The 25490-nt window shown below is 46.3% G+C and overlaps 1 protein-coding gene across 5 annotated transcripts in view; it reads left to right on the top strand.

Annotated features, from left to right (window-relative positions):
* The window catches only part of hdac4 (histone deacetylase 4), a 255347-nt gene that overhangs the window by 173758 nt on the left and 56099 nt on the right, over positions 1-25490 (top strand). For 4 of the 5 annotated variants that reach the window (XM_029703522.1, XM_029703520.1, XM_029703523.1 and 1 more), the window contains 12 exons: positions 486-606; positions 5028-5146; positions 11395-11526; positions 11709-11806; positions 12336-12452; positions 13274-13469; positions 13767-13963; positions 17179-17391; positions 18970-19162; positions 19793-19926; positions 22180-22282; positions 25051-25097. In XM_029703522.1, coding sequence (XP_029559382.1) covers positions 486-606; positions 5028-5146; positions 11395-11526; positions 11709-11806; positions 12336-12452; positions 13274-13469; positions 13767-13963; positions 17179-17391; positions 18970-19162; positions 19793-19926; positions 22180-22282; positions 25051-25097 — 1670 coding nt within the window. The remainder of the gene's footprint in view (positions 1-485; positions 607-5027; positions 5147-11394; positions 11527-11708; positions 11807-12335; positions 12453-13273; positions 13470-13766; positions 13964-17178; positions 17392-18969; positions 19163-19792; positions 19927-22179; positions 22283-25050; positions 25098-25490) is intronic. The other variant, XM_029703521.1, reaches the window with a different exon arrangement.

Below are 25490 nucleotides of genomic sequence, written 5' to 3'. Positions count from 1 at the left end.
GTGTTGTTGTATGTGTCGAACTGCTATGCTTTATCTTGGCCAGGTCGCAGTTGCAAATGAGAACTTGTTCTCAACTAGCCTACCTGGTTAAATCAATTGAATTGAAATGACATAGAAAGGTAGTACTTCATCTAAATATCATGGGGTCATGCCAAGATGATATTGGTGGTTGCATATGATGCCATACATAATGTGATATCATAAAGATGATGTGAAGATCTATCTTCAAGTTTAATCCAAAGCCAGGAGGAACTAGCCTCGTACTACCACACTGATCTCACGAGTTTAGAGAAATGATTGAGCTACAGTACAAGGATATCAGTGTAGCGATCAGGCTGGTTCTACTAGGCTAAGGAGGAACCATATCTGTAGAAGGAAACAGAATGACACGTGTTCCTCCAGGCTGTTTTGAAGGTGGTATTTGTAGTCCACGTCCTGTAAATGTTGTAGTCCCTAACCCTCGGCTTCTCGATCATCTCTCCCAGGTGCAGTGGCCAGCACGGAGGTCAAGATGCGGCTGCAGGAGTTTGTCCTGAACAAGAAGAAAGCCCTGGCTCAGCGCAGCCTCAACCACTGCATGAACACTGACCCACGCTACTGGTACGGGTGAGTATCATACCCACACCCCACATCCTTACCCAACCATAGGATAAGCCTTACTTGATTATGGTGGCACCTTGCTGATGCCGAATGATGGCATGCCGTAGATCTTTGTTCTTCGTGGACGCTGCACAGCCTTATAACCCAAAAGTCACCCCTATCCTCTGTCTACCCCCTATGTGTTTCTGTAGACCTTAACGGATATGATAAGTACAGTGGCGATTTAGCATGTGCATCTTGGTGGGGTAAACTCCCCCCAAAAAATGTTTTATGCATGCCAGCAAAGCCACAACACTAAACAATAGATGAATTATACTATAATGGTGACAAACGGTGCCCACAAACGTAGGGCCTATATAAAGCTGTCCCAACAGTCACAACAGAAGTCCCAATACCTTACCACTGCTACACCTGGCTATCAGCGGAGCTTTGTCTGGCAGTGAAACAGTTCATTCAGCCACATTTACTGCCTTTTAAAAAAAACATAGCTGATCTGTCTGACTTGCTTAAACAAATGTGGTTTCTACTGACAATTGAGATGTACAAACTATGGCATAAGGGGACGACGAGCGGATAAGACGTTAATGAGCGTGATAGGACGGACTTAGTCAATATAACTATTTGTTCAACACTTTTGAAATGTACAGCGACGGAGTTCAGAACATGGGCCATTCTTACAGTGTTCTCCCTTTACACCAAGTCAGAACCGTAGGATAAATAAAGGGGGCATATAAGCAGACAATGAAAGCTCTTACAATATTCAATGATGACATTTCTCTAAAACAGGTTATAGGCTACATGTGCACCACCAAGTCAGAACAGTAGGCTAAATTATGAGAGGAAAATGGACCAAATTCGAAGCACATGGGCTACTAACAGCTTACTACACAACATACACTTAATATTACTTGCTTAGCTACAGTATATATATCTCCCTGGCATATTACATCATTTATGCAGCAGCATACAATGCATTTTTTGATTCACGTTGTTGTGCTGTTCTCACTTGAACAGGAAGGTGGCGCGGCGGTCCTTCGTGGGCAAAACTTTTCATCAAAGTCTGTCATTCTCTGGATTTATGGTACTTTCAAGACAACTGGGACCTCTGGAAAAAACTACTTATTCTCCCAGTCAGAGCTTGTTTTCTTCTGAGTTCCCAGTTGTCTTGAACTCACTGAAGTCTGAGAGTTCCCAGTTCTGAGCTTCCAGTTGTTTTGAACGAGGAAGAAGTCATGATTGATTGACAGCATGGCCAATGTTGAATGTTTATCCTTTTAAGCCCACTCCGCTAAATAGCAGGCTAGTGATTGCTTTGCAATGCTTGCAGTTAGCCACTGATTCCTTCCAAACCACTCATTGTTGAATTTGCAATTTCCAACTTGTTGTGTAATTTTTATGTCCAATAGCCAATGAGCACCGATACGTTTTCTGTATAATTTCTCTTCATTATTTCTGTTCATATGACAAGGTTTGAAAAGGATTTGCTAGTAGATTGTCGACTTGATTCATGATGATGACTGATAGCTTGCTACCTAAGATTTTGAAAGTATGAGTCCAATCAAAGCTACGGTAGATACAAAGTGATTTGACGTCATTTTATCAGTGGCCAATGACCTTGAGCCTTCTTGGATGAGCACTTCTAATGTAACTCTATGGCAGCACCCAAGTGGGTTGAATTTTCGATTTCTTCCCATAGATTTTGCGAGCCAATCACAGCCCAACTAGAGAACATTACCAACCCCTGCGCTCCGTATTTTCCACTGGCTGCCCCACCACCACAGAAAGCACTGTGCTAGGCTGAAACACCTGCAAAAGAGACCATGTTTGTATGCGGCTTTATTAACTCAATGATTATTTTGATTTTTTTACATTGCTTGCAAACTGATATGTTGACACGTATTAATGCCAAAATAACATGCAAAACATGCACACACAAAAAATCTAAAATGAAATAAAAGTTAGCTAAACAGTTGGGGCTCTGCCCCACCTGCCCTGAATGACGGGTCGCCACTGGATAAGTATAAGCAATATGGTAATAGCTCCATCCTGCCTAGGAAACTATAGAATTTCGCCATATTGCTTGCAGCTTAAGCAATCCTCTCAGATCTACACAAGTGTACAAGGGGTAAGAGCTAAGGGTCTAATTAGGATTGGGTTCTACTGTCTGTGCCACTGACCGAATTTACTATTCAGGACCGAATTCTGACTTGAAATGTGTGCGTGACTGGGTGCCTTCACCCGAGTTGAATGTTTTGTGCTTTTCTCATTAGACTTTTAGAATCTTTAAAGTCTATTCTGTATTTTTCTTTTTCACCCATCTACTTGTTTGAATTGAAGTACATTGTTGAAGGAATGAGGTTCTGTACAAAGTAGTGGGCCCCTGTTTGTAGTTTGTGATTGACAGTTTCCTGTCTTTAAGTAGTTGGTGCATTTGAAGAGAGGGAAGAGAAGAGAGGATGCCAACTCTCCCGCTCTGTAAATATTTGAACACTACGTTTTTCTCGGGCAAAAGATAAGGTGGTGAATGGGAAACGACAGGAAAGGACTCATTTCCTTTCTCTCTCACTCTCCTTATCTCTCTTGCTCTCTTGTTCTGTCTCCTTCACGCTTTGCCTCCCTCTGCAGTATGTCTATCCTGGATTTTGCACCCTATCCTTCTCTCCCTCCATCCTCTCTTTCTCTCCCTGGTCCCTCCCTCTCTCTCTCTCTCTACCTCTCCTCTCTCTCTCCCCCATTTTTTGTCTTGCTGCCCTCCCCCCTCTTTCTTCATCCATCGGCCATACCTCTCCATCCAAACTCTCTCACCCCTCCCTCCTCTCTCCCCTCCTCTCTCTGCTCTCTCACCTGTCCTCACACAGACGCCTAACCCATCTCCCGGCACCTCGGCTGTCGCTCTCTGATAAGGGGGAATGAGAGGGGGCAAAGAAAGGGCTTTCAGAGGCAACACCTGATGAATATTAACACACCGGCACCACACTTTCTCTCTCTCTCTCTCTCTCTGTTTCTCTCTCTCTCACTCCCCCTCTTTGTTCCACCTCCCGCCCTCTTTCTCTCTCTCGCTCTTGCTCTTTCTCTCTCTCAACCTTTCGTCCATGCACTGCTGCACCTTTCCATGAGGCGAGATCTGTGGATTGGGAGATGGAAAAATTACTCTCTCTTTCTCTCTCTTTCTTTCTTTCCTTAACTCTGAGAGTGTGAGGGGTTGGGGGGTGTTCACAGACTTGTCCCTAACGCATTTGATGTTGTGTGTGTGTTTGTGCTGGTTTGCGGTAGGCTTCTGTTTTTCCATAGGTTGATGAGTGTGTTTTTGTGAAAAATTGTTCTCTGTTAGCCACGGCCTACGTTTTGACACCAGTCGTCATGGTTAAGTCCTTGAGAGCAAAGCGTGGAGAGAAGTTTATCTCCCCATTGGTGTCTTTCTTGTCAAAGTTATGTGTAAGGGAGGCTGTGTCTAGTGCAATCAATGGTCAGCGCCATCCAGTGCCGACATCTGCTCTTCCGGTTAACAACTTTGAAGCCTCGCCCATTTTATTGATGAATGACACGTTCTCTATTGATTTAGCTAAGATATGAATTTCACTCGACGGTTTCACAGGAATTTTACATTATTTTGTTTAGTCTTGACTTGTTTGTTACCCACCTACTGTAAAAATCAGCATTCACATAAATAGTAGCCATGGAAAATGGACACAGAGACAGACAGGTACACACACTTTTTTAATGGTAGCCTAGGATAGATGGATACTCAGCAGCAGACAGACAGACAGATACCTGATGCCCGTTTCTCCCTCACACTACTGAAGCCACATCAACTGTCACGGACCATTGTTACCCAGTCAGAGAGACTGGCACAGACAGACGGGCAACATCAGCAGATCGTACACACACTAGCAGGTCCATGCAGCAGTAGTAGCTTTTATGGCTCCGTCAGATCTGTTTCCGCTTATTGCCCTGTCGGTGCAGGTTTGTTTACAAACACAGGGTGCCGCACCACTTCAGGCTTGGCACGTGCATTGTGGGTAATCTGAGATGGCATGCAAAGTGCCGGGCCATAAATAAAAAGGTCTGCAGGTTACGTCTGGTGGGAAGGGAACTGACAATCCTGTGTTTGTGGTAACGCTCATCCGTGTATGTGTGTGTGACTTTTCAATAATGGGCCCATTGTGCCTTGATGCTTCTCGAAGAGCAGATTTTACGATGACAAGAAATAACTGAACGGCTGAATTTCGATTTTTTTCAACATCTTATTGCATGTTGATGATTATCCGTCATACTGTGTACAATTGTTAAATGTATTTATCTACAATGGGGAATTATCTTACTTCCAATTACCAGACGTCCTCCGCCTCAGAAGTCAGGTCGACCTTTGCTCCCTTTGAAGGAGCCAAATGAAATACTGTAAATGTGTATTTGTCTCCCCTCTGTAGGAAGACCCAGCATAGCTCCCTGGATCAGAGCTCCCCTCCCCAGACAGGGATGTCCCCTTACAGCCACGCCATCCTGGGGATGTACGACCCCAAAGACGACTTTCCTCTCCGCAAGACAGGTAGGACTCCGTCACCTGACCCCTGATCGCTTTTCACGTCGGAGTGAACTATCACTGTTTTTTGTTGCTTTCACTTGGCTGTGTTTCAATATTAAACATTTTAAAAAAGCTCTTCCCTTTCTAACTTCCTCTTTCCGCACTGTAACTCATCTAAAAGTGTGTTCGCTAAAGTGATAGTGGCTAGTTAAAAGCGATATGGTGACGCATCAGCAAGAGGAAATGGGTCCAAAATATTGAGACATAAAAAAAAAGTACAGTAGACGTAGCCAACTGTGTTACCTTGTGCCAGTTGCCATGGGTGACACAACTGTTTACACCAGTGACGCACTGCAGGCCAATTTCCCCCTAGTTCCCTGCGGTCTTTGCTTCTGGATCATTAGCAGTGTCGTGTGTAGAGCATTGTAGTGTTGGGGCAGATAGTATATGACACTGGGGTAGATTATCAATCCAGGTTACTACTACGTTTCACCTATGATCTTTGACATTCAAGAGCTCTTTCGTGACCTTATAAGGAGAGTATTTCAGCATCTCTGCTGTGCTTCTTTTCTTATTTCCGTTCTATATTTATAAAGGTTCCCGTTGTTAAGGGGATATATTTTTTATTGAAGAAAGACATGGTTCAAGAGTGCAGTAGGTTTTTCTAAATCATCACCAACATGAGAACTCTGTTGACGTGAGAATCACAAGAAAACGAAAAGGTTGTCTATGGAACACACAGAGTCTGATACCACAGCAGCACTGGTTGGAGATTTCCTGTTTCAAAGCCTTTGAGAAACTCTTGGTTGTGTAAAACTCGGCGCAGAGTCCACTGCCTGTAATGTGGGGTCTAGGCGGTGTGTCACGGTTGTCGTAGGAAGAAGCGGACCAAAGTGCAGCGTGTGTGTCGTTCCACATTTTATTTACTCTGTGAAACTATGCAAATACATAAATAAACTTAATTTTAAAAAACAACAAACCGTGACGCAGAGGTGAAACAGACACTACTCAAAACTAATCTCCCACAAACCCAGGTGGGACAAACATTAAATATGACCTCCAATTAGAGACAACGATGACCAGCTGCCTCTAATTGGAGATCATCTCAAACAAAAAGAAATACAAAAACTAGAACAACCCAACATAGAAATACAAAACTAGAACATAACAACATAGAAAAACTAAACTAGAAAACCCCCCTGTCACGCCCCGACCTACTCTACCATAGAAAATAACAGCTTACCATGGTCAGGACGTGACACGGTGATTATTCACTCGGCGTCTGCTCTCGTTTGGCCGCGTCTGTCCCGGCTCGCCCAGCTGGAGATCAACCTCTGTGTGCTCTGGGCCGCTGACAGCCCTGCCGCCCGTGGGGATGTGGACAGGAATGCATTATCCTGCGGTGTAATCATTAGTGCAACTAAAACCAGTTTTTCTATTGGACAAACTCAGGTAGGTCGCACCCCGTTTGTTCCGTTTGCTTCCGTTTTAAGAAACGTTTTGCAACAGAACCGGGTGGTAAATAAGCACCCCTGGCGACGAGCGGGAACGTCGTGACAGAAACGGGAGAGGGCCAAGGACTGGAAATGTTTAAGATTAGCTACTGTGTGCCTTGTGCTGTTCACTCAGGGAGAACTGCTGTACATCCACATTTGAAGCGCTTTATTTGAATCCACAGATCATTTGTGATTCGCACGTAGCAGCTCAGCTCAGGTACCAGGCTTGTAATATATGTTAGGTAAAGGTGTACATTACAATCATATGCATACTCCACATATTTCACCCCCCCCCCCCCCCCCCCCCTTGGGTTGTACATTACACCCCCTTGCCCGTACAGCCCCATCCGGCGCACTCTCCAACACTGTCTTCTCCAGTCTCTCGCGTTTACTCTTTATCATCTCTTTTCTAGCCAACCATTGAAATCTTATTGCCCTCTGCATGTTATTAAAAAAAAAAATGTATCTTCGTTCAGCTGTTATTAAACCACTCAAGGGTGAATACGGCGGCGTGTGTCATTTCCCCTTTTGCGACGTTACTTCTCCCCGCTCTGCCGGCGGAGGCTGCAAATGTTTTATGCCGTCTTATCGCGTTTCCGAGGAGGCTTCGTCTGTCTTTAATGTCAGAGGGAAAATGTCACCTTGCTCATCCGTGTCTCCTCTCCCTCGTATCAGCCTCATATCTCTAATATGAAGATTTACAGTTGGAACGTGGGGAATCTAAAATCCCCCATGTCTTCGCTGGTAGTGTAGGAGGCAATTGATAAGCGATGCCCATGCTAAATAACTAGCTTCTGAGATATACTTTTTCGTTACAGTAGATATATTCGACAACAAGATATTGGTCGTAAAATATTAATATTGTGTGAACTTGTATTCGGATCAAAGCACCAAAGAAGTCTCTTTCTTTTATGTAGACCCACTCAGAATTCAGGAAATTAGCGTAGAATGAGCATCTCCATGATCATCTTCATGATAATGATGCTCATTCAGGCATCAAACCGTACGATAATCACAGCCCATTCACAATGTGAAGAGGAGCCTCTTCAGTTTCCTGGAGTAGCTCTGTTTGACTCACTGGATCGTGCCTGTCTTACTCAATCGTGTCTGTGGTAATATAGCAACTGGACCATCTCTGTCCCTGGAGCTATGTTATTTTCACCATGTTTGTGGAGAAACTGAAGTGAAAAATGGCTTGTTTCCTTGATGTTTCAATGTGAACTTTCAATGTACACTGAAGAAATGAGAAACCATGACTAAAGCCTAGCTGTGGAGTTTGATTTCACAGACAGTGATATTGTTTATTGTGATTTTTGCTGCCTCTGAGGTAACGTCAAAACTTCATTCACATAGATAGACATACCGGAGAGAGAGAGAAACTGCTAGAGTCAGCAGTGGGCCCCTGCAGTGAGTCGTTTGGCGTGGCAGCACTAACACCCTTCAAAGTCACCGCGTCCCGGGGTGAACCCCCACAGGCTCCTCCAGCCTGCAGAGCAGACAGGCCATAAGCCCCTGGTTCTGCCTGCATCAACACTTTACCCCCACCATCTCTCCTCTGAGCGTGAGAGAACCGAGAAAACCCTGGCACGGCCGCAAACCTCCATCCACCCACCCACCCATCCCCGTCTCAGCCCTTTCTCCACTCCTGGCTGCCAGCCACGTCCTTTGGCCTAGGCCCGCTTGGTCTGCTTGAGCCACAGTCCACCACACCGCAAATAAAGCTCAGCGCCGAAGGCGCAATGGCAAATTTGACGTCTCTCATGTTTTATGTCTCTCTTTCCTTGGAACTTTAGTGAGTGTTTTATTTATTCAGCGGTGTTGCAGTGTTTTACAGGGGGGACATGCGTTTTATGTGGTGGCTGTTCGAGACAGATTTTTACTGAAGCGTGACAGGAGAGATGTGAACGCTAATGCAGCGTTTGCATCTAATCTGTTATTCGAACGAGTGTGTCGGCGCTTCTGTAGCTCAACCCACCTTCATCTGTCTCACTTATAAAGCTACTAGTCCGTCACGCAACCTGACTATACGACTGTCGTCATCGTCAAGCATGAGAATCGTCCTCCAATTATCTCCCCTTTTTTTATCCAAGGTTCTAATCTACGTTCTCTAATACCCGGATACCAATATAATAATACACTGTATACTATTTAGTAGACCCTTTTAATCCAAGCGACTTACAGTACAGTCATTCTTTACGTATGAGTGGTCCCGGGAATTGAACCCACTATCCTGTTATTGCAAGCCCCACGCTCTACCAAACCGAGCTACAGAGCCCCCCCCCCCACACCTCCTGCACATTCTCACAAAATCCTATGCTGCAGTATCTGCCGGCAAAACCACAAATAAACACATCACCCATCTATGGCTAGTTTACGTCAAGACAGCTGTTGTGGATACAAGTAGTCTGCACCACCTTACTGTCAACTACTTCAGACTATTGTTCGCTTGGTCAGCCATATTGGAAGGTCAGGCTAATTTGTGCTAGATTGCATTATAATTCTTCAGAGGAATTGTCTCTTTGAATGTGTTCCCATACACTCCAGCTGCTAATGCACAACATTCATGACCGGGTCTCCCCTGATCCTGTTAACGAAGCCTTTTGGACAAGTGCCCTCCACTTACAAGAAGCGCCGCTCTTTTTTTGATAATCAAGTTTTATAAGTTCAACCGCAAGTTCAGCCCCTCAAATTGAAAGTGCACTTTCATATAAATTATACATTCCACGCACTCAAAGCCCTCGCTCGTCCCAAATGGGCCAGAGGTGTTCTGTGTCTGCACCGAGTGCATTAAAACAGGTCAACTGGTCAACACTGATACCTGTTTTTCACATTCAAGAATACATGGAGCTGAAGGGAAGGGATGGGAAAACCAACAACAAACATTCCCTGACCAAATATCCTCTGACTGAAAACCCAGACTCCCATGCGCCTTGGCCAAGATGATGCAGACATGGCCCTGAGTCCTACGCTAATGAGCGTAGCTTGCCTTCTGTAGCCAGACCCATTTCACACGAGGTTACGAGCCAAGCCAAAGGGTTAACTGGTGGTGAACGTTTGGTCCGGATTAACTGAAGGGAAGGGGAGTGAGAGGAAGGCTATCCGCCTCTCTGCACAGAAAGCGAGAATGAACAAAAACGACTGTTTGCAAACCCGGAAAAAAAGGGCACAAAAAAACACACACTCGTTTAATAGAGAGCGTTTGACAACAAGAGCTATTCATTAGCTTGGCATTTAGACAGGCTTGATTAAGAATGGGGTCTGCAAGAGCTGCCAAGACTGGAAAACTCTTTGCCTCTAGTGCTGCTCGTCCTTGTCACATTTTTGGAGCTCATCTCATCAAGTCGTTTCTCATCTGCTCCGTCAGTCTTTCCAGAAGTAGCCCCTTTAAGGAGTAGCTTGTTAGCACTAAATGCCTTGAACTGGCTAACCTTTATGAGGTACCAGGTGAGCGCCGTGTGCGGGGCTTCATTTGCAGTGATCATTTCATTCTGGGCTCCACAGCACAGTGTGGTGTTTGGCGCCATCGATCTAATACTAACCGTGTCTAAATTGTGAACACTCTCCAGTAAAGGCTCTCTTCTCCAAGCATTTCGGAGAAGTGTGACCTCACCTCAGGTCTCTACTGAGCGCGGCTTAGCTGAAGTCGCACCGCGGGAGGCAGTGTGCTGGGGGTCTGGAGTTTTTTTTCTTGTTTACAGACAGTTTCACACAGCAGGATAGGAGAGCGAGAGCAGAGTGACATGCTTGTTTTGCAGCAGAAAGAGAGAGAACTCTCGTCATTAGAAGCCCAAAAGCCCTCTGAGGCTTTGACGGCCAGGGAAGACAGAGCATAGAGAATCTCCTCAGAAAGATAACAGCTTCTGAATGTTATCGAATCAAATTTTATTTGTCACATGCGTCGAATACTACAGGTGTAGTAGACCTTACTGTGAAAGGCTTACTTACAAGCCCTTAACCAACAATGCAGTTCAAGAAATAGAGTTAAGAAAATATTTACTAAATAAACTGAAGTAAAAAATGTAAAGTAACACAATAAAATAACAATAACGAGGTTATATACAGGGTGTACCGAGTCAATGTGCGGGGGTACAGGTTAGTCGAGGTAATATGTACATGCAGGTAGGGGTAAAGTGACTATGCATAGATAATAAACAGCGAGTAGCAGCAGTGTAAAAACGAAGGGGGGTGGGAGGGGTATGGGTCAATGTAAATAGTCTGGGTGGCCATTTGATTAATACCCACTTCCATACTTCTGCATATTTTTTTATATATATTTTTTCATTTAACCTTTATTTAGCTATATCATGTGCAAGACGGAACAGAATACGTGGAACAGTTTCATATCGGTCCCTGTCACAGTGTTGTTTTCATTCATGTTTCGCAGAAGTATTTGGTTTGATTCAAATGAATCCTGCAGGTCATGCATGTGGAATTGCAAAATGTAACACTAGCCGTGTGTCTCTCCAGTCTCTCCTTTTTTGAGTGTTTTAGAATCCCTTCATCCTCGTTCTCTTCATCTGTGTCATGATCAACCTATATAATGCTGCTTGTCCTCCTGTGGCTCTCAACCCAATTCATTTTCCTCTCCAGTATGCCCTCAATGGCGATGCCAGTAAAAAGGCTTTACTAAGATCTGCATATTCTTCTTTTTAGATTTCTGTAATCTTTGTTGTGTATGTTATGCTCTCAAGTTGTTTTTTAATGGACCCCCCCTCTTCCTCTCTCTCCCTCTTGCTCTTCCTCTCTGTCTCTCTCTCTCTTCCTCTCTCACTCTAGCCTCTGAGCCCAACTTGAAGCTCCGGTCCAGGCTTAAACAGAAGGTGACAGAGCGCAGAAGTAGCCCACTGCTGCGTAGGAAGGACGGTCCGATAATCACTACTGCCAAGAAGCGCTCTCTGGACATGGCTGGTAAGCTTCCTGTGCGCCACTCAGCCCAAACGGAACACGATCAAACTCGCACAGCCCTTGCATCTGTAACTTTAGTGCTTTTCTGTGGGTTGAAATCGATAGGTTTCCAACCTGGTACCTTGATCGGTATGCGTGTTGTGTGGGAGCCACATGTCTTGTGGTTTGTGTCTTTGTTGTTGCAGAATCGGCCTGCAACAGCGCACCTGGCTCGGGCCCCAGTTCGCCCAACAACAGCTCCAGTAACATCACCAATGAGAACGGCATCGCTAGTCCAGTAGAGGTAAGCAGCCGCTAGAACTTGAACCTGCGTCAAGCTGTTCGGTTGCTGTGACCATGGACTTCTGATACACTCTTCTCTTTTCAATCTGCTCTGATGTTGACTCCCAGTCACATTGCTGAGGACTGTTTGCTTCATATGGCCCAGACCCAAATAAAGTGTCACTCGTTAGTTGTTGGCTCACACTATAAGGCCTGTGTGTGCGCGTGCGTGCGCATGTGCTTCCATGCTTGTTTGATCCGGTGTGACTGTGTGTTTGTGTGTGTACGTACGGGTGCTTGTGTTTGTCTGCGTGTCTGTGCACGTGGCGGTGGAAATGCAGGTGGCTGTGCGTATTGTATGTGTATCCCTGTATCCTTGTCAGTGTTTGAGGCGCTGAGTGTGTGTCTCTGTAACCAACATGTGCTCCTGACTGCCCGTGTAGACAGGAGGCCACGGGGGTTGTTTATTTTTCCAGAGGGGTCTATTTATCTGGCCAGTGTTTGTGTTTCAGCGTGTGTGTTTCTCTGACTGTGTGCTCCTCTGTTTCCAGGCCTCCCTGGCCCACAGGCTGGCCGGCCGAGAGGGCCCCTTGAGCCAGCTGTCTCTGTACACATCGCCCTCACTGCCTAACATCACCCTGGGCCTGCCAGCCACCGGCCCGTCCAGCGTGAGTTCATACTTCCGCTTTCTCTCGCTCTTTGTGTTCTTTCTTTCTGTCTTTGTCTTGTTGGTTCATTCCTTTGTTTTGTTTTCTGTATGTTGTTCGTTGGGTTTTCTTTCGTTAGTTGGTATTTTCCTTTTTTTCCTCCGTACTTTTTTCTCCCTCTTCTGCACTCTACTGTATCTCTACCCTGACATCTCACGTTCTCCCCTTTTCTCTCGCCCACATTCTTCCTTTCCCTACTACACTCTCTCTCTCTCTCTCTCCACCGGCTTCCCCTCTCACCCCGATGTACTCTTTTCCCTCCCTAGCTCTCGCTCTCTTCTCGCTCGCTCTGTTCCTCCTTTCTCCTCTCCTCCACTTTGAGGGCTTGCTTGCGCACACAGCCCTTTCACAGTGGAAGACTCCACATAGCGGGGGCCCTGTCTAGACCTAGTCCATCTGCCGTATGTGGCTTTTCAGCCCCACTTCCATTTCAGAAAGGCCCCATTGAGAGACAATGACCAGCAGTAGGTCAGTGACGCACGTTCTACCCCCTCAGATGGCCCATTCAACCTTTTTATTTTTTTGTAAGGAATGTCCCCCCTTCCCCTCTCTCTCTCTCTCCTCTCTCTCTCTCTCTCTCTCTCTCTCTCTCTCTCCTCTCTCTCTCTCTCTCTCTCTCTCTCTCTCTCTCTACATATGTTTCCAACTCTTCCAAGTGAAGTCAGGCAGAGTTATTAGTTCACTGATATGCAGAGGGAAATACACTACAGTTAGATGATTCCTTGGTCTGCATTTAGGGGCAACTTCCACCCGGCACCTGCATATTTTTTCCTCCTTTTCAGATGACGTCAGGCCAGCAGGATGGTGACAGGCTATCGATGCATGAGAGGCTGCAGCAGGGCATCTCCATAACCACTCCCTTCATCCCGGGGGCCCACCTGCCCTCCTACCTGACCGATGGGGGCTCGGCACACAACCCCCTCCTCCAGCACATGGTCCTCCTGGAGCAGTCCCAGAACCCACTAGGTCTGTCCTGCTGTAAGCATATCCACTCCGTCTCAGGCACTATCCGAAACACATCGTCCCCCAAAAAAAACTGGTTTTGAAAGACCATTTTCCGCGGTGGTTTCACTGGCGGCTGGTGAAAGGAAGACGGCTCCTAGTCATTTCTTCAGTGTAGTGAATGTGTTTGATGCCATTCTTCTCGTTCTATTCCAGCCATAACAACCAGCCCGTCCAATCAGCCTGTCCTTCCACACCAGCCTCCACTTGGTAGGTCCCCAATGTTACTTGTGGATCACCCTCTTAATGTTGTCGGTGTTTCCTGTGTTTCAGGCCTGGGCGGGCTGCCTTTGCAGTCGCCCTCCATCCACAAGCTGCGTGGGCAGCACCGTCCCCTGGGGAGGACCCAGTCGGCCCCTCTGCCCCAGAACGCCCAGGCCCTGCAGCAGCTGGTGGTCCAGCAGCAGCACCAGCAGTTCCTGGAGAAACACAAGCAGCAGTTCCAGCAGCAGCAACTGCACATCAACAAGGTGTGTGTGGGAGGGGTTGGGGGCGTGCGTGATTGTGTACATGTGTGAGCGTGTGTCTGCTATGTCATTAAGCAACAGCCCCACCAGCAGCAGCAACACAACAGCTGTACATCGGCTAAGTGTTTGCCAGAGTCTGCCTGCCCTGCGTGCATGTTCCTGTGCTCGCTTCTTCCATCGCCATAGCAACTGCCTCGTATGGAGGAAGCCGCTTCCTTATATGGTCACACAGGAAGGAGCTCGGTGTGTGTTTGCGTGTGTGTGGTGATTAGGGCGGATAGAAAATCATAAGGCCGGAGCAGGGTGGGGGCGTAGAGAGATAATTATTGCTCTTTTTTTTCTCCCTACTGAATTTCTCCTGTGTCGTGACATTCCCTGAGGATTATACGCTATTATCCTCTGGATCTCTGTTGTTTTCCCGTACTTATGTCCCTCACTGACACATGGCCACATTGACATCACTGTGTTTAATGGACTATAACAATGGATATTACCACATTACAAATTAATCTCAGAACTAGCGAGTAATCCAATTGGATTGTCAGTGGTCAGCGATTAAGAATATGAAGAATAGGGCCTATAAATGTTTTTATTTTAAAGGGGTAGTTCAACCAAATGACAAATTTACCTCAGATATTTACCTCAGATATTTACCTCAGAAGTGATCCATGTGGATTCTCAGTGGTCAGCAATTAAGAATATGGAGAATATGGCTTTGTTTACTTCCCAACCTTTTAGCATTAGCATTGTTGCTTGAAAAGCAATGGGAGTGGTAGAATCCAGGTTAGCATGCGGCTTAAACGACTCAGTCATCTTTTGGGTTGCTGACTTTCAGGATCCATTGATTGTTTGCTGGTGATCCATAAGAGGTCACTTGTCACTTGTCACTTTACTACTTGAATCAGCTGTCTCCATGATATCAATAATTCCATATTGGTACTGTTGTCATCTACTGTCAAAAAGTTTCATATTTCAAGAGACTTTTTGCTTCATGTTTTGGATGAAAGGTACGGCAAAGCTGAAAAGCTTTAAAAAAATTATATTTGGATTTTAAGTGTCGAGGAGTTATTTAACTACCAGTATTTAAGCATTAAAGGATCTACAGTAGGCTCCCACTTTCTCTCCAAAACTTTAAAATGTGTTTATTTAGCATCCAACTTCAAAACAACCTCATCCCTTATGTAGCTGGTGTAAATCCCAAAAGAGAGTTTCCCCTTTAAAAAATAGAGAGAATTTAGCGAAAAAGAGAGAGGGAGTCAGGGGGAATAAACGAGAGAGGGGTGGCGGGAGCGAGTGTAAAAAGAGTGGCTTGTGTTTAGAGGGGGATGAGGCAAGAGACTGGTGCTCTGACGTCAATGAGCCGGTTCCCCTGGCGTCATGCCAACAGGGCCCAGTGCGTGCGTCTGCCAGACATGGTTGCTATGACCTGGGACACTGGAAAGGGGGGTGAAGGACGGGGGGGGGGGGGGGGGGTGTAGTAGTTACCCTTGACATCCCCGTGGCGACCGAGCTGGATGGACCCAGCTGGCCCGGCACAGCGACATCCGCCACAGTCTTGAAATTACACTCTCTCTCTCTTTTCTTCTCTTTCCTTCTCTCTGTGTCTGTTTCTCTCTCGCTCTCTTTCTCTATTTCTGTGTCTCATTTTCTTCAGTTTTCTCTTGCCTTCGTCTGGCCCCATTCTTTTTCACTTTCTCTGGGCTGCCTTCTCTGACTCCATTTCGGATTTCTCTCTTGTCACTCTCTTCGCCTTCCTCTCTAAACCCTCTACCTTACCCAAAGTCCCTCTTTCATTCCCCCTCTCTCTCCCCTTTGATGTTCTCTCCTGATCCCCCTCTCCCGCACTTGTTTTTTGTACAGAAGTACCCTCTTTGTCCTCCTGTTTATAGAGGATAATCTCCCATTCTGTCTCTCTCTCTCTCTCTGCTGTTATGATGAGACCTCAGCCCTCTCTCTTCTTTTCGTTCTCTCCTTCACACTCTCTTTCTCTCTCTCTCTCTCTCTCTGCTTTTCTGATGAGGCTTCACCTCTATCTCTCGCTCTCTCTTTCTCTCTCTCTCTCTCTCTCTGCTTTTATGATGAGGCTTCACCTCTATCTCTCGCTCTCTCTCTCTCTCTCTCTCTCTCTCTCTGCTTTTATGATGAGGCTTCACCTCTATCTCTCGCTCTCTCTCTCTCTCTCTCTCTCATTCTATCTATTCTGTTTTTCTTTTTCTCATCCCTAGTCTGTGTGAACCCGGAGACCGTGGGTGGACTAACCTTTATAATCTAAACAAACCAGCTTCTGGCAACAAGTAATAAGGGCCAGCCAGTCAGCTTGTCATCTGAGCTTATAGATGGCGGTTTGGACATGAGCGGTGACGTTTGTTTACCGTGCGTTTAAATTTAGACGTGTTGCTCGGTGGATTTATGGATTTCTCTGTGCTCCGAAAAGGAAATGTTTGCGAAGAGAGATTGTAGTTGCGAAACTCTTTTGAACTTGTATCAACTCACCTGTCTGCACATAGACGATCATACTGGGAGCCAAAACACCTGTCTTACTGCTAACAGTACCATAACAGATGCGCTTGATAGAATACACTTGGATCATTGGAGAAGAAATTAAAGGATAGGGATTGAATCCTTATGGTTAGATATGGCTCTCCTGCAACTTTCCTCGATCAGTGGCTCCCCACTTTTCTTTGTGATGACATGAGGCTTTTGAATGTCTTTGATTGCGTTTAAACAGACAGCCCGATTCGGATATTTTATTCACTAATGGGTCTTTTATTCACTATTTGGTCCTCTGAAAAAGATCTGATGTGAAAAGATCTGATGTGATTGGTCAAAAGACCAGTTTAGTGGGAGGAAAAGAAATGATCAGAATTGGGTTGCCTGCGAGTCACTTGATTGACAATAACATGTTTCTAGTGACAACCCAAGAGGGACTGGCTGTGGCGGTCCACTCTTAGGGTCCCGACTCACTTTTTGGGAAGCATTTGACTGACTCTCCATTTCCGTTGAACATTTTTGAAAATCTGTAAAATAGTATACTGCCACCATAGGCATGAAGGAAGTGGGCTTTCTTTGTGGTCACCCTGAAATAGAACATTTCCCAAACTATGTATTGCAACAGTTATCGCTACTTAGGTTTGGTACGGGTATGTGTAACTTATCCACACCCACTGCCAGATTTTTTTTACCTTTGACCTCAACCCCCTCCCTCTCCTCCCCCTCAGATGATGGCCAAGCCCAGCGAGCCAGGGCCGGGTCGACAGCACGAGAGCCACCCGGAGGAGACAGAAGAGGAGCTAAGGGAGCACCAAGCCCTGTGTCCCCAGGAAGGAGTCCTCATGCACGGGGTGACGGTCAAGCAGGAGCCCTCGGACCCTCAGGAAGAGGAGATGGACAACCGAGAGAGGATGGTCGACCAGGAGCTGCTCTTCAGACAGGTAGGACAGAGGGAAGAGGAGAGGACACAGACACACACACACACACACACACACACACTCAACACACAACATAAAAGCAAAAATAAAGTGATTAACACCAGTCGAAGAGAGCTGGAATATCCAAATGGACAGACCGAGAAAGAAGACTTCACACGTGTACTGCATGTGTGATAGTGAACAGAATGTAGGCTATTTTCATTTTTAGTCAGTTCACGAGAAACCGACACCCACACATGACTTACTCTTGCTGTATTGACACACAAACAAACACACACACACACACACACACATGCAAGCACACACAATGACACACACGCTCTACTCCTACTCACAAAGTGAAATAGCGTGCAGGTTTTTATCTGAATGGCTGAGGTCAGCCTCACGCCTCCTCTCTACTGCTGAATCTGAGTTAGTCTCCCGAGGGCCACACACACACCGACACACACATATACACACAAACACACTTAGCCAGAACACCATGTCATCCCTGTCTAACATGCAGCCCTGCAGTCGGTCCAAATCCAATCCACCGTCCTTCCTGTCACCATGACGCCCACACACCCCACATCCCCCGGCAGGAAGTATAGCACTGGGGGCCCCTGGGAAATGAAGTGTTAGAGCAGGAGCGATACCCCAGTCTAACCCTGCTCTGTTAGTTACAGTAGTGGCAATTCACTAAGTGGCAGTACAGTTTTAGAATCTGAATCCCAATAGCACCTTACGACAAAAACCTATAGTATAGTGATCATACTAAATATGTTCATACCAGTATGCCAGTGCCACTAAAGGCTTTCGCAGGAATTGGGCTGATTCTAAGTGAAATGATACTGAATGCATGCATACTTGCATACCATTTGTATCTTAATGTTCCTGAAGCCGCTCACACATCTGAATCACGTCTGTCTAGCTTATGACAATAGAGATTCATATGCATCAAGCGCCATCTTCTGGCTAGTAAGACATCTTGCAGCAGTTCAACAGATGCACACGAAAGCAGAATTTGGTGTGTGTATTAGCTTACGTGTGTGTAACATTCTCTCTGTCTCTCTCTCTCTCTCTCTGTCTCTCTTTCTCCCCTCTCTCTCTTCTCTCTCTCTCGCTCTCTCTCCCCTCTCTTTCCCCTTTCTCTCGCTCTCTCTCCCCCCTCGCTCTCCCCTCTCTCTCTGTCTCTCTCCCGTCTCTCTCCCCTCTCTCTCTCTCTCTCTCCCCCTCTCTCTCTGTCTCTCTCCCATCTCTCTCCTCTCTCTCTCTCTCTCTCTCTCCCCTATCTCTCTGTCTCTCTCCCCTCTCTCTCTGTCTCTCTCTGTCTCTCTCCCCCTCTCTCTCTGTCTCTCTCCCCTCTCTCTCTGTCTCTCTCCCCTCTCTCTGTCTCTCTCCCCTCTCCCCCTGTCTCTCTCCCCCTCTCTCTGTCTCTCTCCCCTCTCTCTCTGTCTCTCTCCCCTCTCTCTCTGTCTCTCTCCCCTCTCTCTCTCTGTCTCTCTCCCCCTCTCTCTCTGTCTCTCTCCCCTGTCTCTCTGCCCTCTCTCTCTCTCTCTCTCTCGCTCTCTCTCTCCTCTCTCTCTGTATCTGTGTGAGCAGCAGGCTGTGTTATTGGAGCAGCAGAGGATGATCCAGCTAAGGAACTACCAGGCTTCCATGGAGTCAGCCGGCCTGTCAGTCACTTTCCCAGTGCACCGCCCCCTCTCCAGGGCCCAATCATCTCCCGCCTCGGCCTGCTTCCCCCCCATTGTGGTGCAGCAGGAGCCGCCCACCAAGCCTCGCTTCACCACTGGTTAGTGTCCAAGCACCCCTTGTCTGTATCACACACACAAATGCACATACGTACAGACAATCACTCACACACGTGTAGACACAGACACACGCTTGGTAAACAACCGGTGTGGACTGACAGTGAAATGTTTACGGGACCTGCCCGACAATGCAGAGAGAGAAAACAGAAAAATAATAGCAGGAAGAATAAATACACAATGAGTAACTATAACTTGGCTAAATACACGGGTCACGACGTACACCGCGCACACACTCTCTCTCTAACCTGTAGTCTGTATCTCACTCACGCACACACACACACACACACACACTCCCCCTGTTCTCTTAGATTAGTCTGTCCTCTCTCCGTGAAAACAAAACAATGTACCTTGACTCTCTTTCTCCCATAAACCACTTTGAGAGCCCCAGTGTCCAGCATACTGATCAGCACTGCAGTGTGCGTGTGCTGTTGTCAGAACCTATGTCTCCCAAACAGTCTTATCAACATTGTCTTTCATAACCCTGTGTGTGTGTGTGTGTGTGTGTGTGTGTGTGTGTGTGTGTGTGTGTGTGTGTGTGTGTGTGTGTGTGTGTGTGTGTGTGTGTGTGTGTGTGTGTGTGTGTGTCTATGCGTTCCCCCTCTCCCCTCCAGGCCTGGTGTATGACACGTTGATGCAGAAGCACCAGTGTATGTGTGGCAACACCAACACACACCCGGAGCACGCCGGACGCATCCAGAGCATCTGGTCCCGACTGCAGGAGACTGGACTGAGGGGCAAGTGTGAGGTACGGAAACCCTACACCCCAACCCGATCACTCCGTTCTACCACTTCTGGTCTCTTGACCCTCCCACCCCTACGGGTGGGCAGGTCCCGCTCAGCACCAGTTCAAGTTCTTCTCTGTCCTGGCACCCCAATCAGGCTTCCCCTAACGTCCTTGTCCATCTTCCGAAAATATCTGAAACTCTAAACTCTTTAAAGAGTATCTTGAAGAAATCCCCCCCCCCTTTCTCTGGGGAATTAGATAAATTGTCTCATTGCCAAAATACCAAAAGTATACCTTTAACATGAATGCACTCATTTTAAATCGCTCTGGATTAGAACATCTGCTAAATTACTAACATGTCAAATGTTAACTGTCTTTCTTACCTTGTATCCCTCATTTCAGCACAGATTCAGAAGTAATAGGACAGGCTAAAGTAATAGGACAGGTTACAGTAATAGGACAGGTTAAAGTAATAGGACAGGTTAAGGTAATAGGAAAGGTTACAGTAATATGACAGGTTAAAGTAATATGACAGGTTAAAGTAATAGGACAGGGTAAAGTAATAGGACAGGTGAGGGTAATAGGACAGGTTAAAGTAATAGGACAGGTTACAATAATAGGACAGGTTAAAGTGATAGGACAGGTTAAAGTCATGGGACAGGTTAAAGTAATAGGACATGTTAAAGTAATAGGACAGGTTAAAGTAATATGACATGATAAAGTAATAGGACAGGTTACAGTAATAGGACAGGTTAAAGTAATAGGACAGGTTACAGTAACAGGACATGTTAAAGTAATAGGACAGGGTAAAGTAATAGGACCGGTTAAAGTAATAGGACAGGTTAAAGTAATAGGACATGGTAAAGTAATATGACAGGTTAAAGTAATAGGACAGGTTACAGTAATAGGACATGTTAAAGTAATAGGACAGGTTAAAGTCATGGGACATGTTAAAGTCATGGGACATGTTAAAGTAATAGGACATGTTAAAGTAATAGGACAGGTTAAAGTAATAGGACAGGTTAAAGTGTGGCCAGCTCTGTGGTTTCACCCTTATAGTCATTTTTTTGTCCATCAGTGCAGAGACTAAGGAGAGGAATCCACTTTGGAGTATAAATTCAGGTCCCCCTGTCAGAGTAACTGAGGAAGCTTGTTTGCCGACCTATCTCAATAGTATAAAGTGGCTGCCTTTGCCCATCCAACCTGGAGTATTGAGATGGACCCGTTACTCCACTTTCCATTTCTGACCAGGAGAGGGCAGTGTTAAACCAACCTCCCTGTTTACAAAACACCCCACAGCAAGTTGCCCGTAGGGCAAACTGTTGACAAATCCTAACCATAACCATTCAGGGGGAAAATTCTAAACTGATCTTAGACCAGTGTTTAGCTTAGGGGGTTGTTTTTGAAGTTTTATGTTGTTTTGAAGCGCTGGTAGAGATAAAAAGCTGCTAGTGGGTTGAAGCTGAATTTGAGCTAATAGTGGGTCTTATCATAGTGGGTCTTATCATAGTGGGTCTTATCACGGCTGCACCTGTTCTGTGACCGTCCACACACACACACTCGCGCAGATACTTACCACACACACACACAAACTTGCTCAGCAAGAGACATGCTTTACTCTTCATCTGAGAGGTATAAACACAGTTTAATGGTTCCTAAATGGGGATGAACCATCCTGCATCACACTCTGCGCTGTGCGTGTTTGTGTCTGACCTCTTCTGCATCTCACTCGCTCACTGCGTCAGCGCTACGCTCGGTTGCATAGCTGCCGTCTCTGTTTTTCCTGAATGGCACAAACAAACAAACAAGTCCCATCCCCAGACTTCCTCCCCTCCCTTCCCCTCTGCTCTCCTCTCTCACTCTCCTGTCTCTCTTTCACTCACACACACACACACACACACCCTTCGGTCCTCCTTTACGACCACCACTGTAACTAATTGGAGATTCCTGGCTACAGGTGTTACCCTGTCCCCCCCTCCTCTACAATCCTCCTCAACTCCCTCCTTTTCATCTTTCCATCCCTCCTGTCCATCAAAAGCTCAGGTGACCCTTGGGGATTAGTAAAGCAGGAGTGTGTTATAACTAATGGACAAAGCATTACAGATACAGGTCTCATAGTAAGTGTTACCAACTCTCTCTCCCCCTCTCTCTCTCCCTCTCTCACTACCCCGCTCTCTCTTTCTCTCTCCCCTCGTGCTCTTTCTTTCTCTCTCTGTCTCTCGGTCTCTGTGTGTCTCTCTCTCTCTCTACCTCTGTCTCTCTGTCTCTCTGCAGTGTATCCGAGGGCGGAAAGCCACTCTGGAGGAGTTGCAGACGGTTCACTCTGAGGCCCACGTCCTTCTGTATGGAACCAACCCACTCCGACAGAAACTAGACAGTAAGTCCTACACCAGTGCTGATCTAGGATCTGTCCAAATAATCTAATTCATCATGATCTAAAAGGCTAAACTGACCCTAGATCAGAAAACCTACTCTGAGATGCTTTGTGGAAATGGCCCATACCCAAGTGGATGTTGGTGCTTAATACACTATACAGGATCAGTTGTGTAGATGCTCTCAGTATAGTGAGGGTGAATCCCAACTTCCACTGAAGTCAAATTTTCACATTGTCTTCCATTGACATCAATGCATGTCAGAAGTTAGGATTGGCCTGTCCCTGACTCAGTCTGTAATACCGACATGTTTCAAGCAGACCACCATAGTCCCTGTGCCCAAGAAAGCAAACGTAACATGCTTAAATGACTACCGCCCCGTAGCACTCACGTCTGTAGCCATGAAGTGTTTTGAAAGGCTGGTCATGGCTCACATCAACAGCATCCTCCCGGAAACACTAGACCCACTCCAATTTACATACTGCCCCAACAGATCCACAGATGACGCAATATCAATCGCACTCCACACTGCCCTTTCCCACCTGGACAAAAGGAACACCTATGTGAGAATGCTGTTCATTGACTACAGCTCAGTGTTTAACACCATAGTGCCCTCAAAGCTCATCAATAAGTTAAGGACCCTGGGACTAAACACTGGGGCCCCTCAGGGGTGCGTGCTTAGTCCCCTCCTGTACTCCCTGTTCACCGACAACTGTGTGGCCAAGCACGACTCCAACACCATCCTTTATTAAGTTTTCTTACGACACAACAGTGATCACCGACAATGATGAGACAGCCTATAGGGAGGAGGTCACAGGAAAAGGAGGGCCGAACAGGCCCCCATTAACATCGACTGGGCTGTAGTGAAGCGGGTTGAGAATTTCAAGTTTCTTGGTGTCCACATCACCAACAAACTATCATGGTCCAAACACACCAAGACAGTTGTGAAAAAGGCACAACAAAGCCTTTTCCCCCTCAGGAGCCTGAAAAGATTTGGCATGGGTCCTCAGATCTTCAAAACGTTCTACAGCTGCACCATCGAGAGCATCCTGACCGGTTCCTTCACCGCCTGGTATGGCAACTGCTCGGCATCCGACAATAAGATGCTACAGAGAGTAGTGCGTACAGCCCAGTACATCACTGGGGCCAAGCTTCCTGCCATCCAGGACCTCTATAGGCTGTATCAGAGGAATGCCCAAAAAATAGTCAAAGACTCAAGTCACCCAAGTCATAGACTGTTCTCCCTGCTACCGAACTGCAAGCGTTACAAGAGCGCTGCTACTCGCTGTTTATTATCTATGCATAGTCACTTTACCCCTACCTGCATGTACAAATGACCTCGACTAACCTCTACCACCACACATTGAATGGATATGGCCTCGTTACTGAAAATGTTATTGTGTTCGTTTTAATTTTTTCTTTAGCTTATTTGGTACATATTTTCTTAAATCTATTTCTTGAACTGCATTGTTGGTTAAGGGCTTGTAAGTAAGCAGTTCACGGTCAGGTCCACACCTGTGACAAATACAATTGGATTTGATTTGATTTGATTTACATGCACAAAGAACAGTCCATGAACAAGATTGCCTACAGTATGAGAGTGTATACGACGATAACAGTCTTCCATAGACTGCTATCTCCCCCCTCCCACACCTCCGCTGTCTGTTATTACAGCGCAGAGCTGGCCTAATGATAGTGTTCCTCTACCAGACCATTATCAACTTTATTATCTGCATTATAGCCTTCTGTGTAAAGAAAAAGCCAGGAAGCTCCACAGAGTTTGTTTTGTTTACCTAAACAACCGCTATTTTATTTGTTGTCGTTCCATTCTCGCGTTATCTCGCCACAGTTGGAGCTAGTTCAAGTCTGTCCCTAAGCTCGGTCAAGGCCGCTACCTCTCTGCCAATAATGACCGCACGCGCACACACGCACACACACACAATGTTCCATGACATCACCCCTCTGTGTTTACTCCCTCCACCCAAAGTGTTCTGATCCATCACCTAAATATTTCCTATTGGTCGAGAGAGAGAGGGAGACTGACGGCTTGGCTCAAACATCGAACTATGATCACCCTGGCTGTCATATCGGAGTTAACCAAGCCAGTGCCTGTCGAAGAACAGTCATTTTGTCCCAACCTTTTTGGTTACTGTAGCACCGTGTACATTTTGCTCTGCCTGGAGTACCCCTGAAGGACCCCCAAGTACCCGCAAGAGAAACACTGTTTTGGACTGTTGGACTTTCCGTATTTCCACTTGCACCGTTTTTAAAAGTGTTTACTTCAAATATGTGTGATTATGTTGTATATTCTGCCATGCGTCAACGCTCTAGGAGTGTCTGCTATATGAATTCATATTAATGCGGAAGTCTAATGGTCAACTCAGGACCCACTAAGAGTAGTGAATGGTCACCTAGACACATTTGAAATGTTCAGGCCCAAAGGTGAAATGCTGCTCTCTCGATTAGACTGCACTAAAAATCATACACACATACACAGGTGTAGCCTATGTTCTCAGATCACGCAGGGTGTTGTTTTAAGGGTGTGGGGGTTTCCACTTTACAACGTTTTGCTAGAATTTGCACGGGTCAAGGTTAGTTTATATCTCAAAGGGGATGTCATGTCTAAGTTGACGTTGTAGTCATCTTGCAGATGCTTCTTGACTGGAGAGACTGGTAGGGCATACTGTGTGACAAGGGAGTATTTTGGCGGTTGCCTCTAACCTCTTTCTCTCTGTCTCTCTCCACCCCCCTTCTTCCTCTCTCTCCCTCTCAGGTTCATTGACTCCCATGTTCGTGAGGCTGCCTTGTGGAGGGGTAGGGGTAAGTCACTCCCTACTTATTCTCCCCTGTCTAAATAATGGTATTGTGTGTTATCCCACACACACACACACACACACAGACACACACCACCCTGGAGCACCAGAGGCAACCAAAACTGTTGCTCTGCTTTCTGTCGAGTGGGTAATTGTGACCATATGTTTTCTATAAACAAGCTGTGTCCTGTAGAGTGGGTGGGAGGGCGCTGTCTGTGTGTTGAGGGGGACACTGGAGGGGGGGGGGTTAAGGGGGAGGTTGGGGGGGCAATGCTGTGTGTGTGTGTGTGTGTGTGCTGTTCCTTCAGTGTGAAGGTTGGGGGGGGGTAAGAACAAGGTCAGCTGGGTTAGTGTATGTGTGTGACCCTCTGTCTGTATGCTTGCATTTCGTTGTCTTCAT

The sequence above is a fragment of the Salmo trutta genome, chromosome 20, assembly GCF_901001165.1.
Source record: "Salmo trutta chromosome 20, fSalTru1.1, whole genome shotgun sequence".
Lineage (NCBI taxonomy): Eukaryota > Metazoa > Chordata > Actinopteri > Salmoniformes > Salmonidae > Salmo > Salmo trutta.
Note: the sequence above shows the minus strand (reverse complement) of the source record. Positions and strands in the feature narration are given on the sequence as shown.